The 21,499-nt window shown below is 37.3% G+C and overlaps 1 protein-coding gene and 1 long non-coding RNA gene across 5 annotated transcripts in view; one reads left to right on the top strand and one right to left on the bottom strand.

The window, feature by feature from the left end:
* Positions 1 to 9,752: 9,752 nt before the first annotated feature.
* Positions 9,753 to 16,206, bottom strand: LOC308179900 (uncharacterized protein). 4 transcript variants are annotated; one of them, XM_080560728.1, is made up of 8 exons: positions 16,083 to 16,206; positions 15,572 to 15,775; positions 15,353 to 15,478; positions 14,935 to 15,060; positions 14,366 to 14,475; positions 14,180 to 14,248; positions 13,884 to 14,086; positions 9,753 to 10,997 (listed from the first exon to the last, which is right to left on the bottom strand). In XM_080560728.1, exons 2-5 carry the CDS (start codon positions 15,766 to 15,768, stop codon positions 14,433 to 14,435), a joined length of 492 nt encoding a protein of 163 aa, XP_080416854.1. In that variant the 5' UTR covers positions 15,769 to 15,775; positions 16,083 to 16,206; the 3' UTR covers positions 9,753 to 10,997; positions 13,884 to 14,086; positions 14,180 to 14,248; positions 14,366 to 14,432. The 4 variants fall into 4 exon arrangements, with proteins under 4 accessions (XP_080416854.1, XP_080416856.1, XP_080416855.1 ...); XM_080560730.1 differs by having other exon boundaries at positions 14,366 to 14,417; XM_080560729.1 differs by lacking the exon at positions 14,180 to 14,248.
* Positions 16,207 to 21,403: 5,197 nt separating this feature from the next.
* The window catches only part of LOC308179907, a 5,301-nt gene continuing 5,205 nt past the window's right edge, over positions 21,404 to 21,499 (top strand). Inside the window, exon 1 of the long non-coding RNA XR_013940678.1 lies at positions 21,404 to 21,499. This exon is cut by the window's right edge and continues 1,067 nt beyond it. This is a non-coding gene — a long non-coding RNA (uncharacterized lncRNA).

Here is a 21,499-nt window from a genome sequence, read left to right as displayed (position 1 = left end):
ATAAACAGATGTTAGAAGGTTCTTGTAAGGTAAAAAAAAAAAAATGGCTTAAGACTCAAACTCAAAGCACCCAAGAATATGCTATAAGGAATATGATGATAGTAACAGTATTTTTCATATCCATATAATGTATTTGGTTTTAGTAGTTTTTAACAGTGTAGCCAAAGACTGAGCAACTTAAAACAGTAAATTTTCATCCAATTACCAGGTATATATAAAACCTAACAAGATTTGGTCTTGTCCTTGATTGCATTTCTAAGTACTACAGACACAGGATAGAGCTGTTTGCAGATCTCTCTCCCGAATAATAAACAAAATACTGAAGTACATAAGCCTCGTGTCTGGCCCAAGATACATTCTTATGTTCCTAATAAAGTCTCAAAATAACCCGTATGGTTCTCACATTTAAGAGTATTTCTGTGAAACTGAACGAAGTTTACACCTAATCTTCAAATTATAAATACAAGTGTGTAAAGATCTGATAGAGGGGAGAAAAATCAGAGTATTAAGAGGGGAACACCTGAACAGTTTCTGATCATAAACTGATTTCTCTGTGGGCAACTAGAGAAACAAAACTGATGTACGGAAATCTGGATGTGGCAGAATTAAATGATTATTTTTCTCCCAAACTGGATGATGAGAATACAACAAAAAGACTATATAAATGATCTGAACAGCAGGAGAAAAAAAAAAAAAAACTTTAAAATCCTTTAGAAAAAAAAGCAAACAAATGCCAGGCTGTACTGATTATGTTTGAGTCCTGCACAAGTCATCAGGTGTTCAACCAACCTCCAGAAATATCATAGAGGGGGCAAACTGCAAACATTTCTAACATGTAGGGATCTTTTCAAGATTCAGGGACATCTTAACGTGGAAAGTAATACATAAAAGAGAGCATAGACTGGTCTTAGATTTTTTTTTTTTAGTGGTTGTCAAAACATCACTACCAAAATCCTTTTGTTTCCCTTCTGCAGATACTCAGAATCCCAACACACAGTCACTGAAATATCAAGACTAAGAGCAGAAAAATGAAGTCTCAGCAGCCAGATCACTACAGTGCGTTAGAGAACAGCCAACCAGAGTCTGTGATCAGAAAGCCACAGATTACTGACAGACTTTTAACAGAGGAATAAAATCTCTCATCTCTGAGCACTCAAGAAAATATCTAAAGCTCAACTACTCTACTCCAATTTATTTTGCTAATTGAATGAGTCTGTGGTTAGACCAGGTGATATTGGTCTATTTGCATTTCATTCTTAGAAAAAGATCCATGCAACAGACTATTCAAAGCAGCAAATAAACAATCCTCCTCGTGACTCAGATCTGAAGTTTCTTACCAATGTTCTTGTGACATTTTTTATACAGCATTCTGCAAAGCAGACCCATTGCCAACAGGAATTGCCTGTTTGGACAAAACCGAACAGAAGGAAAATGTGAAGCAATTCACTTATTTTCTACAGTTCCTTCATTTACTTGCTACTTAATAACTCTGTCAGATGCAAAGATGCATCAAGGAAAAATAAACACATTGCTCCAAAAAAGACGAAGCAGGAGAAAAATGGCTTCTCAACAGAAGCCATTGAACACTAATGTAAACAGAAGCATTTATATGCATTTAATATATACAGAATAATAAACAATATTTAAAATATATATTTAAAACTTGTCTGAGGCTAGACTACAGCAGTGGAGGAAAAAACTGAAACATGCATCAACTCCATAGCAAACGACATATATAGCATGAGCTATGGGGCTTTATGCTTCTACCAGTCAGAAGCTGTTAATGCAACCTGAAACTTGCTGAGTACAAAGCCTTTGCAGTTTACTACTGAAGATAGTAATATAGCAACCATAGAACCTAAATATGGTGGAAGAAATCTAGTAATTTTCTAACAGGACCCTAAGATACAAACTAAACCAAAAACAGATTAGAAATAGAGCTGTCATACTAGTAGGGAGCAGCTGAAGTATACGTATTTCCCTCTCTCCCAAGGGCACAAACTTAAAATTTAAATCAATCAGCTTTTACACATCACTATCAACTTATCTAATTCAAAATATTTTTGCAAAACATGTCTCCCTATGAGATTATTACTTTTAGAGCATGCCCATAAATATATCTGCTACCCAAATCCTACACTGCAAACTGCTTTCACTTCCTTGTGGTTGGTCAGTGCTGGTAAGTGACTTTAAAAGTTCAATTAATATGATGCCAGCAACTCAATGGTTCAAGTTAGTGTGTTGGCAGGCTCCGGGGATTAAACTGAATTTCTAACTTTATTCTAATGAGTCCCAAATTACTATTTTTCCTCGTTACACCACTAATACCATTTTTGGATGAAATTGCCTTTATTTTGCTCAATAAAGGTCCTCCCTCAAAAAATAATAAAAAAAACATGAACACCCAAACCCATTTAGCAAATAGGTATTAGCAGGAATCAAATAATTACTGATGTAAGCACAGTTATGCAATCTGGCCTGAGATAAATAACAATTAAATTACTTTTTGACATACTCCTACAGCAATTCCCAGTGATGATTTTAGTTGCAAATTCATGGTCTTGTCAGATTGAACATGAGGTGAGCGGGTTTTTTTATGTTTTGTTGTATGTGTTTTACTTCCTCTAGCTTTTAATAGAAATTATGATCTATATATATATATATATTTATTTATTATTTCACACTAATCCCAAGAGGCTGGTCTCAGGTTGGACATGCTTTGAAGGTGGCATTATGAATTCATTTTGTGTCAGTATGACAATACCCTTAAGTACTGCAGTTCTTAACCTATTATCTCAGATGCCTTTTAGGGCTCTCATCCTTTTTAATAGCCCATGTACAATCAAAGTGTGTTTCTGTAATGTCACAAGATTTGTATGCTCTCATTCGTTCATTTCTCCATTTTGATTAAACAAAAAAATGAAAATAGAGATTAGAGCATACCCTAAAATTACCAGCAGTAAGTTTTGAATTATATCCAGATACCATTTTCCATGCATAGGTTTTCAACTTATTCTGAAGATCGGACACCTGTGATTCTTTCCATCTTTATGCAAACTTAAAAATGTAAATGTAGCTCAAAATCACTCCATTTTTTTCTTTTGTAAGAAGAGACCGAAAAACTATTTTTTTCAATACAGGAGCTATGGCAATTATTGAGCCAGGCTTTTAATAAGAACACGAGAGGGGAAGAAAAACATGTACAACGATCACAGAAACATACAGCGTACTATTATTCATCAGTCAATTTTAACTCCTTTGTGAGCCAACAGGCAGTCTGAAGTTGGCAAAAACAACTAATAGTTAAATGTTTGGAAAGCAGGACTCAACAGGAACAGGAACTGTAACTGAATAAAACAAGATTGGAATGGAGGTAAGCAGGAGAGGAGAAAGAATCACGAGACATCCAAACAGAAACACGCTCCTATCTAATCATCATTCTTGGCCTTTTCAATTCCCAGGAGAGAATTTTCAATAGAAAACTTGCCCTCTTTGAGAACTCATGGTTTCACTATACCATTAAATGCATTGGCACAACATTGCATTTTGGAAGTCACCTTTGCTATTTTACACAATAAAAAAGATCTATATAGTAAAATCATCTTATCTTGCTAACAATATCAAAGAGTAATCAGTTTTGAATAAGTTAATTTGAAACCTTGAAACATCCACAAAGTATCCCCAACCCCCTTTTTTTCCCCCCACTCTTTCTTCCCCCTCCCTTTTAACGACAGGATGAGGCAAAGCAGGGAAACGTAGAAAATAAAGTTCTTAAAAGCAGCATTTTTGGAAGCTCAGTTTTAAATTAGAATCTTCATATCCTGCTTCTAATGTTCAAGTTTTTAATTTGTCATTGAAAGTAGATACTATTTGTCTAAAATTCCAGTGTAGCTTAAGTAACTGGATCGGCCTTTTCCTCAACACGTTCATGAATGACTACAAGATTAAAAGGTATTTCATGTCAAAGATAAATATTTAGCCAACAGTTCAACGGTAGTGTCATTTCCTGTTCTTGCCACTAGTTCCCATCCTTACAGCACCTCCCATTGTGCCAGCAAATGTTTGGATGACTAAGTGACAAACCAGATTAAGAAAATGACAGGAATGAAGAAAAATTACAACACCATTTTGAAGGTGAATTTTTGTAGCCAGATGAGTTCCCGTTTGGTTCACCCCATGGACTCAGAAATTGTGCTGCCAGTGGGAGAGGCCATGGTGAGCCCAGAATAAATGCCCAGGAAAAGGAGGGGAGCATAGCAGCTGCGTCAGCAGTGCTGCTGAAACGTGAGCCTTGGCCTCCTGTTACAAACGCACGTCAGCCTCTCCATTCAGTAGCTGTATTCCAGTTACCCTGAATAGGCAGCCTTGTAATAAGTATACGCTCTCGGTATGAAAAGCTTACAAGAACACTATGTACGCTCGCTGCAGCATTTTCAGCCTTTGCTTAAGGATCATTTTCTGGCTAGAGACTACGACTCTCGCAAGCTATCTAAAGAAAAAAAGAGAAAAATCAAGTACCTTACTCTCATATATGTATTTGTCATAAACTGAACAATCTTGAAATAAAATTAAGCAAACCCTGATCTTATCGCGAGACTTTAACAAAAAATGCCCTTTTAGAACTACTTTAGATATAGGTAAGCAGCATCTACATGAATCAGAGAACAATTTTGTTTTCTAGATGTACGTGAAAACACACAAAATGCTATGTCTGCAGCTGTCGTAATGTACATAAAACCTCACAAAGTGCATTCTGCTGCGGTATTTGTGTTCAAACCTACACTTGACAAAGCTGATAGTTGTGAGACCACAGTAATATATCGAATCCAAGTGTCAGGATGTTAAAAGACAAGAAAGGTTCTCAACTGTGAGAAAAGAGAAGTCAAGTTACTAGGATATACTAAATATGTTGTAGTTATCCACAAATAGGTTTATCTAATTTGTGATTGAAAAATGACACAAAAAGCATCAGAGCTGCTCTGCACAGAATAAGTTCAAGTCACGTCAGATCAGTATCTGAAGCACAGCATAAACACTACTGTACTAATCTCAAAGCCAGGTTGAAGTTATCTAATACAAGCGAGTTTTAAACCACAGTAAAATCCTATCACAGAAGTTTTTTTTGTTTTGCCACTGAAGATACCACCTAGTGCCCTAGTGTCACAGAAAGTCTTCATTTGAAAAACACGCCACTTCAAAAAACTTTTTTGAAATGATTGCGTAAACAAACCTTACAGATAAAATTCTTCTACCAGAATGTCTTCTAAAGTCTGCAGCAAGGCTGACCATCTAAGCAGCAACATATTGGATAGAAAAGAACTTTGTGGAAAGAATCACGTAGAGAAAGAAAAAAAATGCTGAAAAGCACTAGACCCTTTCAGCGGTTTAAACATCATTCAGCTTTTGCTCTTGCCTTTAATCTTCCTTCTCTATTTTGCCCTGGAACAACACAAACGACTTCGGGGAATGCAGCCAGCCATCGAGAATGGCTGACTTGTAGGTGATCCTGGTTACTTAGATGCATATGGATTCCTTGGTGATTTATGACACAAACAGGGAACCTATTGTCTATTTCATTCTGTAGAGCCTCAACAAGAAAGTAGGCATAAATATCTAATCGACATAGAAAAGGTAAGGCCTGATACTGATACACATGTTAAGCTGGACCTGTCAAAAGGCATTTTAAGAAAAATGCAGCCATCAACCACTGCAGAAGAGGGTCTCCATTCTGGTTTAGTTCCAGGCCCTGACCTTATCCCATCACTTAAGCTGCCGAGGTTCCTCCTACTAGAAAATTTCATAGATATCCTCAGGATGCTTTACCACTGAGGATGAAGAGAAAGAACAGGAAAGCACACTAACTTCAGAAAGGTACAATATCCTATCTTGAAAAACAATGTCTTCTATAATCATCAGCTTTAATATATCCAAAAACCTTTTTCCCAAAAGATGCATATGCAAATTTTCACTTAACACATTAAAAGGCAAAGAAATTTAACTTAAAATCAAGCATTGATTTTTAAGTAGCATCCCGTATTCATACTAGATACCCTGATTTTTCTATGCCTGTACTGCATGCTCAGAGCACATTCACCAAAGCTTTCTCACTAATGTAAGTATGACCTGATTGCAAACAGCAAACATAATGGCAATAATTAAGAAAGAGGACTTTTGTAGTATGTGGCCACACACAGTATGTGTGGTCATCTCACTTCAGAGCATATTCCCCTACAGACCGAGAAAATAAGGTCTTTCTGGCACATCACGCTTTATGTGCGCAGATTTTTATTTAGCACAAAGCTAATAAAATAATAAATTGCCTGTAATTATATAATTCATGTGTCCAAATAAATATTAAACATCCCCATACTGTCAGGTCACATACCTTAAAAAAGGCAAGTCAATGCTTTGACTACTACAATAACAAATGAAAGAATACACAGAAAAGGGAGAACAGTAACAGAAGTCTTACATTCTGGATCCTACAATCTATAAACATTTCAAAATGCTATAAACTATTTGGTGATTTTCAGAACTTCACTAGCCAAGGCCCTGAGTAGCCTGATCCAAACTTGAAGTCAGCTCCACGCTGAGCAGAAGGTTGGATGAGATGATCTTTCATCATGAGGTCCCTTTCAATCCACATTCATTCATAACATAAAATCAGAGTGGAAATGTGTTTGTAGACACATATGTATGCACAAACTCCTGCCCTTTTTCTCTCTAGATACCCCAGCCCGTCTGTGGATAGAGCTGCATCAAACACCGCATGTAAAACAAGATTATAAATATCACTGAGTGGTAGACTTATCTTAAAAAGACATCAATTTTATATTTATATACACAAGAACTACAGAAAGAAGTACTGCTTTATGACCTAAGTGAGGTGGCAAAGATCTAAGACTTCTCTATCTTAGAAGTACCCCATTTATCTGTCAAACCCTTGGCTTCATGAAAACACAGTCCTTACTACCCAGACACTGACTCCGAGAGTGGTGAGGAACCTCTCCGGAATTATAAAGGGATGAAACAGTAATTGCTCCTGCTGAGACATCAGAAAAGAGAGGAAACAGGCTTGTCCTGAGCCAGGTAACCACTCAAACCACAAAAAGACGTTCAGGTTCACCATTCCTCTCTAACCCACCTTTCATTTACACATCTTAAACTGAAACTCCACTACTCCTACCTTCGTAATTCCTCCTTTGATGCCTCTCCCCTCCTGCCATCCACTGACCAGTATTTTCAGCAGTGACTCATGAGAATGTGCTTAACATTGCACACTGCTGAAACTCTTCTGGGTTGATATAGAAACCCAGAAAACATGTCACTGGTAACAGGCACAGGACTTGAGACTTTCTTGAAAAAGTAAAATATCACACTTGGGATAGTATTTCTTACTATTAAATCTTTCTTACAGACAAGTAATCTTGTGTATTATAAAAGTTACACTTGGAATTTACTCCTATTTTACCACAGGAAAAGAAAAAAAAGGCTTAGAGAGAAACAACTTGCATAAAATTATATACTGAGCCTAAAGAACTCAGAATACCAGATTCCTGCATTCCTGTTATATTCTTAAATAATATGGTGGAGGTTTCTTCTTCATCCTGAACATGGGGCTGTGCAATCAAGCTTATAAACAGGCATTTAGAATAAGAAAAGGATCATAGAATCCTTCAGGTTGGAAGACACCTCCAAGATCATCTAGCCCAACCTGTAACCTAGCCCTTAAGTCCACCACTAAACCATGCTACGAAGATCTACATCTGCACGTTTCCTACAGACCTCCAGGGATGGTGACTCAACCACTGCCCTGGGCAGCCTGTTCCAACGCAGCACAACCCTTCCAGTAACGAAATTTCTCCTCACATCCAACCTAAACCTCCCCGGCACAACTTGAGGCCATTTCCCCTCATCTTATCCCTCGGTGCCTGGGAGAAGGGCCTGATGCCCACCTCACTACAAGCTCCTTTAAGGTCACTGTAAAGCACAATAAGGTCTCCCCTGAGCCTTCTTTTCTCCAAGCTAAGCAACCCCAGCTCCCTCAGCTGCTCCTCATAAGACTTGTTCTCTAAAAAAGAGGTGCAGAATTAAACAGCCACTCTAAATGGTAATAAAAAAGGGTATTGAAATGCAATTATTTTCTGCTGTAACCTACACCAGTCTATCACCTCAGCTCTACCTCTCTCTCTCGTGTCTGCAGCTACCTACAAAACTGCTTATTTTACATTTGGAATAGAGCCACAAGAGCTGTTTTAAATAAGCTTGTCTCAAATTTTGTAGTTAAATACTACCAAATTAAGTCATAATATAGAACAGATCACCTTTCCTGAAAAAAAAAAAAAATACACACATGAAGCTTTTGTTTGATACTGTTATTCAGCTAAAAGCACAATAATCACTGTTACAATTTAAGACAATTAAGAAATTTAACCCTGCAATTTAAAAAAGTTTGCCTTGTCAAGGCAAAATAATGGGATATGAGGTTAGCATTATGAAAACTGGTATATTGTCAGTTAAGTTTTTTGGCTAATGGCTGAAATTTATGTTCCAACATAATCCTGTCCGTATCTGGATGTAAGTTTCCTAGATTTCCTCAGTGTACTTGATCACGTTTCAAAGATTTAATAGAGCCACAGTCCTAAGGAAAACAAATAAGACAGCAAAGCCACATTATAAACAAAGAACAAAAACCCCTTCTGTTTTACAGCCTTTGTTTGCCTTTCATTCTAAACCCACAGAGCAAATTTCCTTTTTTTCACAGTACTTCATTTAGAAATCTATACTCAATACTGCTAAAAACCCCAACTATTTTGCTTAGAGTAATTCTACATATATCCTTAACCCATAATTGGAACAACAGTGTAAACAATATTTATAGATTTAATTTTTACATTTAAGCATGTTCTAGTTCACCAATTGCCATAGACCCACAGATGCAGAAAAACTGACTGTGCTGTTTTATGGTTGACAAAAGGCTAGCCACTGTTCATCCTGTTCTCAGCAGATGCACAAATCTGTGTCAGAATCATTACAATTCAACTATTCTGCAAAATTTACTGGACAATACAAATGATCATATTCTGTTCTAGACAAGTCAGATATTTAAACATATGTTGATATAATAACCCCAAATATATCATGCATATTAAAACATTACAAAAGGAAATTTTAAGTCTATTTTTCTCTTGACTTTTCTTCAGCCTGAATTGCTAGTTTAATGTAATGTTTTTGGGGAAAACACGGTAGTAGTAGCTGAATCATACCAGATTCAAGAACTATCTATCAGAATAACCATTCTACAAGGATTTTAAATAGTTAATACACCCGAAAACATAATGCATTTGCAGCATTAGTTTACTTCCATGAGAATGTCATTAAATAGTACTTTGACTGTTCATTTATAAAGACACAAGAACTAGGCTAACAGGCTGTCAAACAGTGCTCAAATGCCACAGAAGGACAGAGCTCCTTACTGCAACTAGCTCTTGCAGTAGCACATTCTTCTGTTGATCTTGTCGACTTTGGAGGTAAACATAACCGATTCTACTGAAGGCTGAATCCTCTTCCCTTTTCACTGACACTGACAATACAAAATCTGCGAGTGCTGAAAGTCACGTAACTGACAACTAGTATCACCAGTCATGCTATTTTCCACGGGCCAAACTGAGTCACTTACACAAGTGACAGCTTGGTAGTCAAAACACTGAACGGCACAGAGCAAAGAGAACACAAAGGCATGGGAAACGGCATTTTCATTTTAAGAAAGCCTTTTTTTTTTTTTTTTATAAATAAACTGGAGAAAATCATTTGTTGAAACTATCTTTCCAACATTTGACAAGAGATATGTTAATAAGCTAACACAACTTTTATATTTCAAATGCAACAGAAGAATATTTAAGAGCAGAAGTTTCTTACTGCAGGTGAAGTAGCTCATTAAAAATACAGAATATTGAATATAAAGACCTAATTGGGGGAATTACTCCATAGAGAGAGGCTGTTCTGCTGCAAGTCAATGGGAAATCCCAGCTGGCTTGAGTAGTGTAAGACTGGGACCTGAACGCTTATGAAAACGTATGGTTTAAAGAAAAAAAATGAAGATTGGGAGTTTTTGGCCTTTTGACAAACATATACTGAATACAATCACAGTAATTTCTCAGTTAAAAACTTTCCAGGATTATTCATATCTAGTAACTACAAAACAAATTCAGAACTGCAAACACTACTCTATTGAACTTCAATTACTAAAAGTACTCCATATTTAATTATCTTTTTTAGAGAAAATAATTAAAATGCACCATATCAGAGGCATAGTAAATAACATTACATATCAGCTTTCACAGTGTCAAAAGCCAAAGCAAGAGATCAAATTATTCAGTAATGAAATATACTTAAATAAACAACATGGTATCTGATCTTGATTACTTATTTTTTAGAGGGAAATAACACACTATATAGTCCATTACTTTAACCATCAATATTAAGTGCATAAATAGCCTCTAAGAATGCCTTCCATTATGTGGGATAATTTAAATTTGCTTCCTAGCAAAAAGCATTCAAAGAAATACATCAAGAAATAAAGATGCTTGATGCTGCAACTGCTACTAGAAAGTTGTTTCTACTTTAACCCTTTGAGATTTAAATAAAATGAGGAACATTTTCATTAATACAAACTACAGAAATTAAATAAAATTCTGAATAAGCTCGAGATGTACCTATTAGCATTATTGTTTTTTTCTTGTTGCCATTTCAGAAAACCATGTACAGACTCTCACAGTGAAATAAATACACTCCACACGCTTTATTAGTGTTAAGGTAACACAATAAAACTTTAGTTATTTAAGTTTAATTTGCTGTTCAACAAGTAACATCGGATTTCATATTAGAATTTACAGTGATTCTTTATAGTTCACAATACCCTCACAGCAAAATCAAAAAGGACCAAAAACTGCCCCAGTATTGTCATTCAAGTGCTTGATTTTCTTCTTACTGGTACCCTGAAAAGTAACACAATGATTATAATTATTATGTGACATTCAAGTATCTAAATACAAAGTATGCTTGCATTATTTCAAGAAATACGACTAATACATTCCCCTAATACTTTTGTCTAACTTGGAAATTATGAAAAATTACAAACAATCCATTTGTGCTTTTGTACTTGCAATATATAAAATAAAAGATGCTGGTCTGATTATATGATTTATACACATGACTTGATTAGAGCAAAATACAGATCAACATTTAGCATTACAATAGTCATCTACTTAATTAAGTGCACCGTGTCTTAGACTAATCACTCAATGTTCTATAAGGAAAAGCACTGTTATACATTCACTTTCAAGTTAGAGAAATAATCACTGATTGTGGTTTGTCTTTTTTGTTTGTTTGCTGTTTTTTTGATGTAATTAAAAAACATACTATGAACACTGAAGACCAAAACCAATACACGTAGAGTCTTTTAGTTCAATCAAGAATTGTTGTGTCATACTTCAGTCATATTTAGAGGGTCTAAATGTAGACTAGTCAGAACAATTTTGGAAAAAAAAAAAAAAGGATTCAAATTCAATTTGTTGGTAGAACACAGGAAGCCCTCCTGGCTAAGCAGGTTATTTTATTAATTTATTTTAAAATGTAATTTAAAAGGTTTACTTTCCTGCTTGCTAAGAAACTCCACTCTATTTTCCATCACTCAGCTCTTCATACTGTTGTCATGGCAAGCCTTCAGCATTAACAGCCTGCTGGACATTTCCTCAAGATTGTTTATTTTGTTTTCAAGCTAGGTAATTGCAATTTACAATTGCCTTGTCTGGACAGCAGCCGTACAACTTTTCAGACAACAGATTACTTAAGAGAACTTTTGCAATACAGACTCTCTTGCTTGTGAGAAAAGCTACATAGCAAAAATCGTTACAAAAAGGAGCTGCCACTACCATTTCAGGGAAGACAGGAACTGGAGCTGAAGTCTACTTCAAAGAAGGGGCTTCCCAACTAATCATTTACTAATGACTGACACCAACCCACTGTACAGGTTTCAGTCTTCCTCATCCAACTGCTGTGGCACTTTCGAGTATTTTCTACCTGCATTCTTTGTGTATATTGTTCTTGGTTTATTTCTTAATGAATCAAGGTAAAAGATACATTGAATAATCAAATTCCAGGAAAGCCAGCTCTATCAAGACAATGTCTCAGTAACAGAAGTCCAGCCAAAGGAGTTTTACTACTGAAATATTTGAGTGCCAGAGATTTTAAAATAATCCCAAATCCCATACAGTTCCTTTAAAACAAAGGAAACCCCCCTGCTCAACTACTTTAACTCAACCTTCAATCTTTACATCAATCTTTACTTTCAATCTTTACAGTAAGTTACAAATATTAAAGAAATAAAACAATAAATGGTTCGCTATGTGTTTCAACAGTTTTGCACTTTTTACACGAAAACCAGAAAAACAATTTGAATCTAGCTTGGTCAGTATTCTAAATTTTAAAGGTTAGGTGAAATTGAGTAATAGAAGCAGCATTATAGAAGAACTGAATGTATTCAGGAACCTAACTGGACGTGGTTCAGTAATACTTCCCTTTGGCTACGCCCTGCCAATAATGCTTGAAAGCAATTTCCGTGTGTTCTTTTCTTCCTGTGTTATTTCAACATTCCAACTCTTCACAATAGCCAGAACTCAATACAATACCAGTTTACCTGGCAAGAATCTTGAAATCCCAGTCTCCACTACTTGACTCCCTCACTGTTTCTCCAACAACTTACTTCTCTCCAGCAAGAGCAACCTCTGAAAGCTAACACCAGTGGGCAAGACTCCAAAAACAAGACAAACCAAATATTAAAGCCACTGAAGAAACAGGTGAATTTAAGTGTTCTTCCTCCGTTGTATTTGCTATTTCCAGTTCCTCAACAGTTAGTGTTTAGCCAACCTAGTTGACTAGATGAAAGGCCTAAAATACAACAGCCGCTTTATGATTATGATTTTTAATGCACAGTTTGTTAAGAAAGGACCTTCAACAAGACCTTGTTGCAGAAACTATACTTCAAATTGTTCTTTTCCTGGCTGTACAAAATGAAAAGACATACTCCATCACCCTCAAAACAGTAACAGCAACAGAAAAATATGACACCCAAATGCCTGAAAAGCAGGAGCTACCTGTCTTCATCTCCACCCTTCAACAGGAAGTATAGGTTTCTTGGATTTTATTTTTTTTTTAATCCATCAACATAGCCATCGCTCCTTTCAGAAGGTAAACCAGTATTTTCTAAAATAGCTAAGAATCTTGCACAACCTTCTAAAAAACACCGAGTTAATATTGAGTTTAGTTTTACTTTTAAGACCTAAGCTCAGCTACCAACATGACTTTAGGCAGATCACTTAACCACTGTATGAATTTCCCACAGCTAATAAGAATCCTCCAGTAACATTATCACTCTACCTCATCAGTATACTGTGAATGAAAAACAAAAGCATTACTGAGGATGTGGTGTTCAGAGACTGAAACACAGAAGAATTCTTATCCTCACTGACAAGCTATAAAACTACTCCTTGTGGGTGAATGTTCCACAGAACAATACGGTATGCACTAAGATATCTGCCCTATAAAATACTGCTTCTTTTTGAATCTCTTTGTTCTTAAACAGCTGCCTTGGCTTTGTACAACCACTGCATACATGCCTGATCATTTGTCCAGCATTTTACATGATCAGTGTGACTTAATATCTTTGCACACACACACACACACGAGTCTGTAATGAAGTATCCCATACATTACCTTTTAGATTAAAAGAAAGTTTTTCTCATACCAAACAACTTTTCACATTATTTCTCACAGCTCAAAAGGTAGAAATAAGCAATCAAGTAAGAACAAGCTTTCTGTCTCACCTGTTTAAAATCCATCCCAGGAATTCAATCATTGTTGGCTGCACTCCAAACTAAAGCTATAGTGCCAGAGAAAAATGTTATTTTGAAGAATGCACTTGAAATTTTCGGCTTCATCAGCACCGATATTTGTTTTCTCCTGACCTAGCTTCCAAGAATTCTTCTGAGCCACTGAATTGCTTTCAGAACCCCAACACGTTCACCTACTAAAATCAAAAGTAAGGAGAATTAGGGAAGTCACAAAAAAACAGAACAGTGGAAAACAAGATTCAGACAAACATGCTACATGCATTACATACTTCATATTAGCGAAGGGTTTGGACACATCATGCAATGCCAATGTAATGTCCTAGGTTCTCAGTGTCCCCCTGCACACATTAAAAGATACATTTTTAAATGTCTGATAACTAAGACATGGATGAAATTACAGTTATTCAGTAATACTTGTGGATAATTGAAACCTAAAGAGTAATGGACAAGCATACCTATTTGAGGCTCCTCTGATCTGAACTGTGAATGCCTTAGTGACTGATGACACTGCAGTAAAAGAAATCAGCAGTCGACTGATGGTGTGGTTGCCTCGTTGAGCACGGCACTATTTTTAAACAGGTTAACATGTCACTTTGTATGTATTATTACTCAGACAGTCAACAATGAAACATTTTTCTTTTTAGAAAAGCTAAAGCACACACTACAATCACATGTGCCTATAGACCGCATCACTGTGAAGTCTCATTATTTACTAAAGTGACTAATATACGTAGAGCAGCTATTTTCTTGTTCCACTCACAAATTATATACGATTAAGGAAGGCAGTCACTGAACAAGCAAGTTTGCTGTGTGTACTCCAAGAGAAAACTTTTCCAAAATCTCTCACTGATTCTTGCCTCACAAAGATTGGACCAACCATTAACTATTGAAATGCTTTTAGGTAAGGAATTAGAGCATGAATGACATGAGTTTCTAATAAGCAAAATTAAAAGTGAAAATTAAAATCAATACAAAATATTTTCAAATGTAAACCGTGCAAAAAGAACCCCATAGTATCACTAACGTGTCATCCGTCTCCGTTGACAAGCAATCATGTGGCGTATCTCTCTCTTCTTTCACAGTGACAATTCTTAAGTCTCCAGGTTCAGAACAAGCAGACTCTTTAGACAGCTGGTCATCATTGTCATACCTGCAAATACAACACACATTTCTAATTAGAATGTTGTTGTTTTTTTTTTGCAGAAGAAGTTTTAGTTGTATTTTGTCTAGACTATTAGGTATTTAACAATGCAAACAACAAACTACACAGATACGCTTCTACAAAGGGTCTCCAAATTATACAATTTGATAAAATTAGCTGTATAGTTTTATCTTGCTTATGACCCACCCCCTTTCTTTAAAAGCAGTTGCCATCTTCTAAATGATATCAAGAAAAAGATTTAATCTGCTCCCTTCACACACAAGGCGAGCATAATACTAACGTTCCATCAGCTGCTATTAAGGAAGTGCTGTCTGACAAAGCTTTTTCATCTCTCACACACTTTCTCCTCACACCGCCTGGGAGGGAACAGATCGAAGGTTTTAACAATGGATCGTAACTGTCATACCTAGAAAGAAAACATACAGCTGGTGTTAAATTAATGCCAGGAATTATTTACTTGGGACTGGTAAACAGAGGAGAACTGAGACAGCCTACTCACAAGTCCAACAAAAACCCCGCCACTTCGGCATCGTTCCTGAAGTCCAGCTTCTCCTTGAGCGTCAGCCAGCGGTCGATGTGGCTTCCCACATAGATCCTCGTCTTCCCCCTCCTCCTATCCAGGCTCTGCTTTCTCTTTTTCTTTTCCAAAAAAGACAACACGGGAGGCCTTCCGCATCTCTTGGTTGGCAGTGACATGGCGAGCCTAGAAACGGACCAAAGGCCGTTAAGCGAGCTCGGGTGACCGCCTGCAACCCCCCTCGGGCACCACCACGGCGAGCCCTCCCCTCCCACGACCTTAAGGCCCTGCCAGGCTGTACGGGGCTGAAACCAGCCCCAAGCGGCCGCGCTGACGGGAACCGCGGCGGCCCGGGCCTACGGGGAGCTCCGCCCGCCCCCTCCCCGTCCCCCCGAGCCGCTCCGTGCGGGAAGGGGACGCCCAGGAGGCACCTTCCAGTCAGAGCGGAGCGGGCCGGGGGCCCTGGAACCGGCCGGACCCCCCCGACCCTCACCCGCGGCCCGCTCGGCGCCTCAGGGAAACGCGAGGCACGTGACCGGCGCGGGGCCCCGCGCGCGCTGATGACGCGCGGCCGCCCGTGAAGGGGCGCGGGGCGGGGCCGCGGCTGTCCTTCAGCGCCGGGCTCGTGTGGGGAAATTAATCGGGGAATAACGGCGCGTAACGGTTCTGAGGGTTAAAATCCCTGTTAAAATGTTAAATCCCCTGTTAAAATGTTAAAATCACGTTTAAAATGTTAAAGCGTGCGCTTACACTCTCATGCACTCCCAGCATACGGCTACCTGAAGGAAGCTGTGGGGAGCTGGGGGTCAGGTTCCTCTCACAGATAACTAGTGATAGGACTAGAGGGAATGGCCTCAAGCTGCACCGGGGAAGGTTTAGGTTGGAAATGAGGAGCCATTTCTTCTCAGAAAGAGCAGTCAGGCATTGGGACGGGTTGCCCAGGGAGGTGGTGGAGTCACCGTCCCTGGGGGTGTTCAAGGAAAGGCTGGACGTGGTGCTTGGGGACATGGTTTGGTGGGTGATGGTGGTGGTAGGGGATGGTTGGACCAGATGATCTTGGAGGTCTGTTCCAGTCTTAATGATTCTAGGATTTAAGGATGCTGAGGTAACAAGTGGCAGCCACAAAGCGAGTTACAACTGGTGACACTGGGCTTCTGTCCTATACTGGTGGGCGACCTGTCACCTCACGAGCCGTGTCACAGCCACACAGCAGTGTTTCGGCTGATCAAATAGTACTGAGGAAAAATAAAAAGGTATTATGACAGTAAAACTTTAAATCTGCCTTTTATAACTTCAGTAAAGGTGTTATAAACAACAAAAAAATTATGTTCTTCCAAGTGACATTTCCCAGTATGAACTGCAAAAACTGTATTTTACCATCTGAAAGGCCAGATTTAGGGACAAAACTAGAATATTCTCCTGAGCAGCAGGAAACATTTGAATTTTGACTTATGTGTTAAAAGGGAAATATTAAATAAATTACACTAAAAAGAAAATTAAACATTTCAAATGTAGAACCTGTGCTGTCACAAGGTATTATAACAAAGGCATTACACAGAGCAGGCATTCTGCCAGTTTCTCAGTGCTTCCATATACTACATTTTTATATAAATGACTAAAAAGACAAAGCAGATTTCCTAGCAATGTTTCTGGGTAATTTTATCTTAACAATGAGGACAATTGCACCAGCCATTTTTTAATAATTTTATTTTTACTGGCAGTTTTAATAGAATCACCATAATAAGTCAAATGGGTTAGCTTAAGAACTAATGGATGACTAGCATATAGAAAACGATTCTAGCATATAGAAGCATTTATTTGCCTCTGCTGAACAACTTGACCCAAGTAAAGTAAATAGTGGTAAAAAAAAATCAAAAGATTTCACTTGAAAATAAAGAACAAAAGAAAAAAGACACTATGTTCTTAAATACAGGTCATTATGTTTAATCATTTACAGCAGAATGTCAGCAGATTTTCATTTCAGTGAAAGTTAATTGTGAACTGTAAGCTTTAAAATAATTATTGTAGTATAATTATGGGTTTAATTAGAATTGCTCAGAATTGCACAAATTCTGTCTGATGAACATATGTAAAGATAATCCCTTGTATTTCACCTTTTTCATATAAAATATGCAAGAATTCCTCTTCTCTCACCATCATTTATGTGCAATACATATTTGATGCTGATGTTCACAAAGAAATATGGCTATTTAAGGGGCTTTTATAATTATTTCTTCCGATCTCCTTGACAAATATAGTTATTATCTGTATAGATTTACATTCCAAACAACAGAACTGTGTTAACTATTGAAAGTTGTGTGCTTTTAAGTTCCTGTTTATCTAAAAATCACGAAGCTGCGAGGAGAAGCAAGGGAATACTAACACCGTTTCCTGTTACCAAACAGAAGCAAATATGTAGTGGCTCACCTTTCATGCTAATTTAGTAACTTAAGCAAGTTTATGCTCTTAAGCACACTTGTGAAGTTAAAAATAGCATTTAAAAATAAAGCTGCATGTCTGTGTTCTCAATCATGAACTAAACAGAAAAATTTAAAAGCTTTTAAGAAGTTGCTGTATCTTATCAAATATATATATATTAATATGTTCCTTTCATTAAGGAGGTCTGCTAGCCAGTATTAACTTTGCATACTTCACCTCATTTTGACTGTGTGACAGTCACAGCAAGGGAATGGTTTTAATCCCACCAATATTCACATTAATGTTGATTTTACCTCTTGGATGTCTACATCAGTAAGCTTTATATTTTGTCCTGAACTGTCTCCCACAAGTCCTTTAAATATGCATTCCTAGTACAATGAGGTGTACGTTCCAAAACAGGAGCAGCTGCCACTTAGGAATGAAATTTCAAAGCCAATACTCCAGGCTCAAAGGTTAAGGTTCGTTTTTCTCTACAGCAATGCAGAGAAATCTAACTGAGGGCACCAGCTGCAGCATACTGCCTCCTTCTGAACCACAACTGCAGCCATGCAGGAAAGAGTTTCAGAGGTTTACATGGTTTATAGCAGTCTCTCCACTACATTACTTCAATATTTATTCCCTCTCCCCCACCTCTTACCATCAAGTTCTCACTGAAAATCCTGGCTCTATTATCACCTTTTTCTGATGTTTTACTACGCATCATTAGTTTCCAGCACAAAGCATGTTATTGTTGAGCTCTTGCATATTTAGCTTCCAAACATAAGCATAGAAACGCAGCAGTAATGTACTTTACAAACTTACAAAGCCTACTGTCTCATGAGGCATGTAATTTTCAATACAAAATACACTATGTTGCTACAAGAGCAATCAGTAAATTCAGCAATGTTTAATACCCCACTTATTTCACATTTTACATACATTTGCGAAACAGGAATGTAAAACTGTTCCCTGTAAATGCTAATGCAAACTTCTCCATATACAAGTCATTTATCTGTGTAATACATTAAAAAAATACACGGACAAAGAGTTTATCTATATAAGTAGCCTGTTTCCAGAAAGCATAGGGATGCTTGATTCTTGATCTGTTTTATTCTCACAGTTTCCAATTATCAGTGATTTAAGGACTCAGGATGAGAGGCTGAATCCAAACCATTACCTTGAACAGGTATGGAAAGACCTATTCTCCAGGAACTGCATGCCTTTTAGAACCCACTTAATCTTCATAGTATCCTATAGCAGTGGATCTTCATTTTGCTTTTGGAGCAATTTGATACAAAAAAAATGTTCCTAGACAATAAATGATTTATGACCCTAGTACATAGTCATTTTTATTCCAAGAAAATGCTGATACCCAACTAAAAAAAATACATCACAACAGTTAGATTTGTTAGCCCCTGCAAGGACTAACAGCTCACTCACCATCAATAGCTTTAACCCATCTGTTTCCCTGCTAGCCTGTAACAGAATTAACAGCACCTATTTATTAAAGGAAGGAGAGATGAGAACATGGTTGAAAACCACCACGGTGATCACCACACAATGCATCCCAAAAAGTCTTTGTGCTTGTGTTAAAATTTTCAGTGCTTTCAGAACAGCCTGATTTATTAAGAAAAAGAATGAAAAATGAGTCCTAGCCCTTTGGGTTTACAAGACACAATACAATAACTAATTCAAAGTGTTTTTTTTTTTTTTTTTTTTTAATATCTGTAGAGAAGTCTAGCAATACCTGCATTCTCATTGTATCTTGATACATGTAAGTTAAGTAATACAAAAGCAGAATTTCTTACATTTTGTTGATCATTGTTGAACATGACTGATTATATCTCGTTTGACACGTACGAGCTTCAGGATAACAACCTTCAGCCTTTTATCAGTTACCACTGTCGTATCTGCAAATATTCTTTTTAATTAAAAAGCAAATAAATTACATTGTGTAGTACCTAACACATAACAAGTACTTTCATGTAGAAAGTATTAAGTTTAAAAAAATTTGAAAGGCACAGTCAAACAAATAGAGTAAGTAATCAAAGCAATAAGCTAGCTCATTTTCACTAGAGAACAACAGCATCTCTAACAATACAATTGCTTAATACTCCCTATTTTTACTTTATCCTTCCCACCATCTGCTTCTGTTCTGTTTTTTTACTCCAAGAAGCATTCACCACTTTTAGTTTTACTTGCTCCGTCACAGAATTCAGACTGAATAGGAACAAAATTTCAATGCCAAAGCCAAAAATCACTACCTATTTGTAAGAAGCCTTCTAAAAATAACTCTTATTTTCCCTACAATAACTATAAATCTTTAAGAGGAACTGTCCACATAGATTGCACATTTTGCTACATGCTTGTGATTCCAAGCAATCATAACTCAATAGCCAATGTGTCTATCAAACAAGTATTCTTTATTGCAGTGCTGGGCACACAGTGATCGCTCCTCCTAATGTGTGCACCTTTCAAGTTAATTTCACAGTTTATATGCTAGCTATACTAGCTATACATACATATTCATACAATTTCTGGGAATTCTTTTACAGAAGCCACCACCCTATACTGCATGTGCAGTCTGTCTTTCTCCTTGGTGGTCTCTGAAGACCCCTGCTGACTGCTTTACCTCATCAGCTCTTCTTCCTCCTTATGAACTTTGGCCATACTTCGTTTTGCTGACAAAACCAGCAGACCAGGTCTTGAAAGTTCAGCACCATCTCAAACATCCTTGATAAACACTCAGAAATAGATTACATGGTGTTTGCACATGCCTGTTCTTTATCAGAAAACAGTAGTTGCAAAACAAGCACATCAATGATTGTGAAACCCTTTACAGGTATCTTAGAAAATTTCCATTAATCTTTTCACCTCTCTTCAGTCCCCCCTTTTCTATAAACGTGTCCCTGGTCTTACAGCACTTCTTTATCCCCCTGCATAAAATATGTACCAGTTTCCAGTTGGTGCCTTAACTTAATTAATTTCCAAAGCTCACAATCTCCCAGTGATTGCTGACAGCACTGGAGAAAGCACTGGAATAGCATGCAGGTTAACAAGATTAGTAATCTTAATACTAAAATGGAGACAAAAAGCTGTTTTAACCATGCCAAATCTGGGAGCTGAGATGTCAAAATTTCCCATAAATTTGTAAAACTTGAGCTTGTGTCATACTTTTATGGAGGATCTCAGTCTTCTCCCAAATATAATGCAGGTCTTCTTCAATCCTGCCCTCCTGATTAATATAAGTGCAACAACTTTCATTAATTACCATACAACCCCCTCCCTCCTTAGCAGTAAGTAGGCCCAAAGCCATTCTATTCTGAATCACTACTTTTGACAGAGAAGTGATAGTACAACTTCAAAAGGCCTCAAGTTGTGCCAGGAGAGGTTTAAGTTGGAAATGAGGAGCCATTTCTTCTCAGAAAGAGCAGTCAGGCGTTGGGACGGGTTGCCCAGGGAGGTGGTGGAGTCACCGTCCCTGGGGGTGTT

This window comes from Anser brachyrhynchus (genome assembly GCF_964034855.1).
Source record: "Anser brachyrhynchus genome assembly, chromosome: 18".
Classification (NCBI taxonomy): Eukaryota; Metazoa; Chordata; class Aves; order Anseriformes; family Anatidae; genus Anser; species Anser brachyrhynchus.
The sequence above is the reverse complement of the archived record's forward strand: the minus strand, read 5'-3'. Positions and strand labels throughout refer to the sequence as shown.